At 32.5% G+C, this 4,299-nt stretch overlaps 1 protein-coding gene across 4 annotated transcripts; it reads left to right on the plus strand.

Annotated features, from left to right (window-relative positions):
- Positions 1 to 681: 681 nt before the first annotated feature.
- LOC120072252 (uncharacterized) lies at positions 682 to 4,299 on the plus strand. Of its 4 annotated transcripts, none has more exons than XR_016527863.1 (7): positions 682 to 1,121; positions 1,541 to 1,605; positions 2,029 to 2,060; positions 2,188 to 2,888; positions 3,599 to 3,713; positions 3,786 to 3,847; positions 4,029 to 4,299. XR_016527863.1 is itself a non-coding variant. In XM_039024678.2 (7 exons), the coding sequence occupies exons 1-7, from the start codon at positions 900 to 902 to the stop codon at positions 4,132 to 4,134; spliced, it is 1,278 nt and encodes a 425-aa protein (XP_038880606.1). In that variant the 5' UTR covers positions 682 to 899; the 3' UTR covers positions 4,135 to 4,299. The 4 variants fall into 4 exon arrangements, 2 of the variants coding, with proteins under 2 accessions (XP_038880606.1, XP_038880605.1); XM_039024678.2 differs by having other exon boundaries at positions 3,599 to 3,688; XR_005480396.2 differs by having other exon boundaries at positions 684 to 1,121; positions 2,185 to 2,888.

The following is a 4,299-nucleotide window of genomic DNA, read 5'->3' on the forward strand; positions in this document are numbered from 1 at the left end:
TTAAATGTCATTCATCTAAATTATATTTCGACCGACGTTTCAAATAATTTAATTAAGTCCCATGAGTTTAAAATAAAAACACTATCACATGAGTTTAGAAAATGGAAATGATTTAAAACTCCTAATGTTATTTGGAACAAAATGGATTTTCATAGGTTTAGTTTCGTTCAAAATTTCTCTTTTTTGTATGAATGTTTGTCAAAAATGAAAAGAAATAACAATCTTATCACCATACTCTTTTATATTTTAAAAGAAAGAAACCCAACCCTCATTTTCAAAACTATGTTTATACTAAAAAAAAATTCTAAGCACTGTCCCTCTTCCCCACATATTTATAAATATTAAAAAAAAAGAAAATATTAAAAAAAGAAAAAGATAAATATCAATTTATATATTTAACTTTTAGGAGGGTTATATCAATTTAAGTCTTAAATTTTGAAATTATAATAATTTAAACTTAAAACTAATAATTGTATCAAATTAAAATTTAAACTCTAATCTTTAATTTAAATCTAAATTTGATACACTTGAAAATTCAGAGTTTAAATTTTAAATTGGTATAATTATTAATTTGAAATTTAAATAGGTACGGTTTTTAAATATAGAAAAATAAATAAAAATATTTATATCTGTTAGAGGATAATAGACAACAATAAACTGGGTTTATAATTTTAAATTAATGCAATTTTGAGTTTTCGGTTTAAAATGATACATACACAAAGAAAGGAAGAACAAGGGAAAAAAAAAACCCCAAACCCTAGTTCTACTCTAGTTTAGCTCCCTTTCTCTGCTGCAAGTTTCGCCTTTCATGACTGCCGAGCTTCTTCTGCTCATCACCGACTGCCCACCACATTCTTCAGCTTGTCTTCAAAGTCCACAGGTTTGTAGTGATCGGAAAGATGTTTGACGAAAAAGGATGTTTTAAACCTCGCCAAGTTCTTCTCTCCCACCGCACTATGAAGCAAAGAAACAACGACAACCAAATTCCCAATTCTGCTGATGAAGCCACATCCTTACACCCCCACCAGAGGACTCTTCTTCTTCACGCTGTAGCCTTCTTTTTGGAGCGCAATAGCTTCTCCAAAACCCTCAAAAAGTTTCGTTCTGAAGCGCAGATTCAGGTCCCTACTTTAATATTTTCTCTCCCAATATGTAAATGCTCGGTTCCTAAATAAGACTTTTTCGTTGTAATGGTTAATTTTGTGCTTTGCAATTCAGTCTATTGCTAGATGAATCATTTAATTGGGGCTGAATCCTATTCATGGAGCTTCTCATTCTAAATGTTTGTGGTTTGTTCCAACTTTACTTGCCAACGACATTCTAGTTTAATCCTGCTTTCTTATTTTTATAGAACAAGATGACTAGTAGTTATTTATAATACCATTCCTCTTTTATCTAAAGTAATGCAAAATTTTGTACTCCCACACATTCTATTTGTTGCAATCAATTGAATGGTGATATGTGGTGTTCTCTAACTCTTAATTAATTTTTGCGAGTATCCATGCTGAAACAATTCATGTTTCTGTTGCTATTGGTGCAGAAGGATTCTTCAAAGGATTTATTGCTTAGTCTCGAAGAAATGTGCCACAAGCATTTAAAGAAATGGTAGGACCAGATATTCTTTCGATTATTGTCTGTTGAGCTTAAAAATGATTGCAAATAGTTTGTATTGTTTGATTGCCTTCTTATATTTCAATTTATTTTTAACATTAATTTTTCCTCTTCTTTTTTTTTTTTTTTGTTTTTAATATTTCTAAAGTATGTATTTATATGTTAATGCATGTGTAACTTATTTTTAATGCAATTGCTGGTTCTGCTGAGCATAAAAATCAAGGTTTTCATTGTGTTTCATCATGGATGTTCCTAAATCATTGTATTTATGTTGAAAGTGATAGTATTAGTGACCTTGGTAATTCTACAGACCTTTGACATTTTATCATCATGCTAATAGTGTCATGCTGCATCTTTCTTTTCTTTTATATTGATTTGTATAAATAAATTCATCTAACTTAAAATTCTAATATGCAGTAGTCAAACCATCACAACCCAAAATAAGCCAGGTATCGTCATATTGTCTCCGTTTATAAATTTATTAATCATGCTATGGTTTTTATTATTTTTTTAATACAACATAAAATGATTGATTTTAATTGCACATCTGCTCCCGTGTTGGATTTGATCTAGTAGATGAAGAAACAGTGAAAGAGGTTGCTGATGATAGGGTTCCTGAAGCACAAGACGAATCTACAAAAAAGTCCAAGGATAAAAAGAAAATAAAAAAGAATGCAGTTCCTGAAACAGATGCTGATGCTGCAGAAAAAGAGAAATCAGAACCTATCCATGTGGAGAGTTTGAAAAATAACAACGGCTCTACTGTCCACGAGGAGGCAGGAAAGAAATCTAAGGATAAAAAGAAAAAGAAGAACAAAGAGAAGTTAGAGACTGTTGCTACAATTTCTGTTAATGCAGCTGTAGATTCTATTGGTTTGAATGGTGATGTCGCCACTCTTGAAGAAAAGGTTGTCAAATCCAAAACTAGGAAGAAAAAGGATGGTCGACCAAGCGATGAAAATTCAAACCAGCTAAATGATGGTACCGACATGTTAAACGAAGAGGAACAGAACGACAATACTAAGAAAAGGAAAAGGTTGGCTCCTGAAGATAATGGCGATCATACTGTTGATGATAAAGAAACTGAAGATGTCAAACGTAGAAAATTAGAAGGTGGATGCAATGATGGTGTGCAGTCTACAAAGGTCGATGTAGATGCTGGAAGTAGGAGCACTATCAACGAGCTTTCTCAGCAGACAAATGAGTATGTTGAAAAAACTGCAGAGAAAACTTCCACAAAGAAAGCTTTGAAGAAACGCTCAAATGGTTCAACTGAGGTATGTTAATATTGTCATCACATATCTGTGCAAATGTTTTGATGATATAACTATTCTGAGACAATTTAAGATGCTATAGCAGAAGATGGTGGTGTTCTGTCTTCAATCCTTTCGATATTAAACTAGTCTTCTATCAATTTAATGGGGCTAAGGGGCAACTCAGAAACTACACTTAACAAGAAGAAGAACATGAAAAACATGGTGGCCGCCTACTTGAGAATTAATTTCCTACGTGTTTTCTTGACACCCAAATGTTGTAAGGTCAAGCGGGTTGTTTTGTGAGATTAGTCGAGATGCATGTAAGTTGATCCGGACACTCACGGATATAAAAAAAAATGAAAGAACATGAAAAAACATGATTAACTTGTCAACTCCACGAGTATGCCAAATATCCCACAACTAGCAGCAGCCCTTCTTCTCTTATTATTACTATTGTTATTTTGATTTTTTAATTTCATATCTAAAGTATCTTATGATTCTAGAAAGAGAATGAAAAACAGAAATGTTAATTTAAAAGAAAAAAAAAAAAGGACAGTTGATATGAAGATATATTTAAAAACCAGTGAAATCTACTAATTATAATCGTAACCAATGACCAGTGAACACAAGGGTAATGGGATATGTTTTAAATTTTAGTCATTCCCATAACTCAGTTGTTCATTCTACACTTGATACAAAATTGACTGTACTGATATATTATATAATTGCAGCCAAAGACCATCAATGCATTTCAAAGGGTAAAACTCGATGCTGTGACATTTGCTGATGAGAAACTTGCAGATAATTCTTACTGGGCCAAGGTGTGATTTGCTGCTTATTATTCAGGTCTTTGCGCCGCTGCCTTTTCAGTAGGATCTTTTGTTTCTTATTTGTAATCTATCATATCATACTGAGCAGGGTGGAGCCGAGACTGGGTATGGTGCAAAAGCTCAGGAAGTTCTTGGGCAGGTTAAAGGAAGGTAATTTTTCACGAGTTCTTTTTTCTCCCCATTTCTACTTAACTTTTATCATGTAACTTTTAGTTCTAGTTTCATTTCTACTGTCTAAACGCTAAAACTGACTTTGAGTGGTGTGGAGGGAATTTTGATATATTTTCTGGTTTAGTAAAAGGCTCTTGATTCAAATTTATTTATGTATTAGGGATTTTCGGCATGAAAAGACCAAGAAGAAGCGCGGGTCATACCGAGGCGGAGTGATTGATCTACAGTCTCACTCAGTAAAGTTCAATTATTCTGATGATGATTAACCATATGAATGAAGTTTGTAACGAAAAACAACAAACGAAAAGAACGAAGTTGAAAATAGGAGAGAAAATTTTGCACGGAGGATCAAATATTTCAATTGAGTTTTATGTTCATTGAGGTGGAAACAATTTATAAACAAATAATAAAACTAACCATTACTGTATTAA

Source organism: Benincasa hispida, chromosome 2 (genome assembly GCF_027475165.1).
Source record: "Benincasa hispida cultivar pf3 chromosome 2, pf3_genome.v1.1, whole genome shotgun sequence".
Lineage (NCBI taxonomy): Eukaryota > Viridiplantae > Streptophyta > Magnoliopsida > Cucurbitales > Cucurbitaceae > Benincasa > Benincasa hispida.

Coding starts and splice junctions, on each gene's coding strand:
- LOC120072252 (XM_039024677.2), top strand. CDS start 900: ATGTTTGACGAAAAAGGATGTTTTAAACCTCGCCAAGTTCTTCTCTCC. Junction 1,606..2,028: donor CACAAGCATTTAAAGAAATG/GTAGGACCAGAT, acceptor TCTAATATGCAG/TAGTCAAACCATCACAACCC. Junction 2,889..3,598: donor GCTCAAATGGTTCAACTGAG/GTATGTTAATAT, acceptor ATATAATTGCAG/CCAAAGACCATCAATGCATT.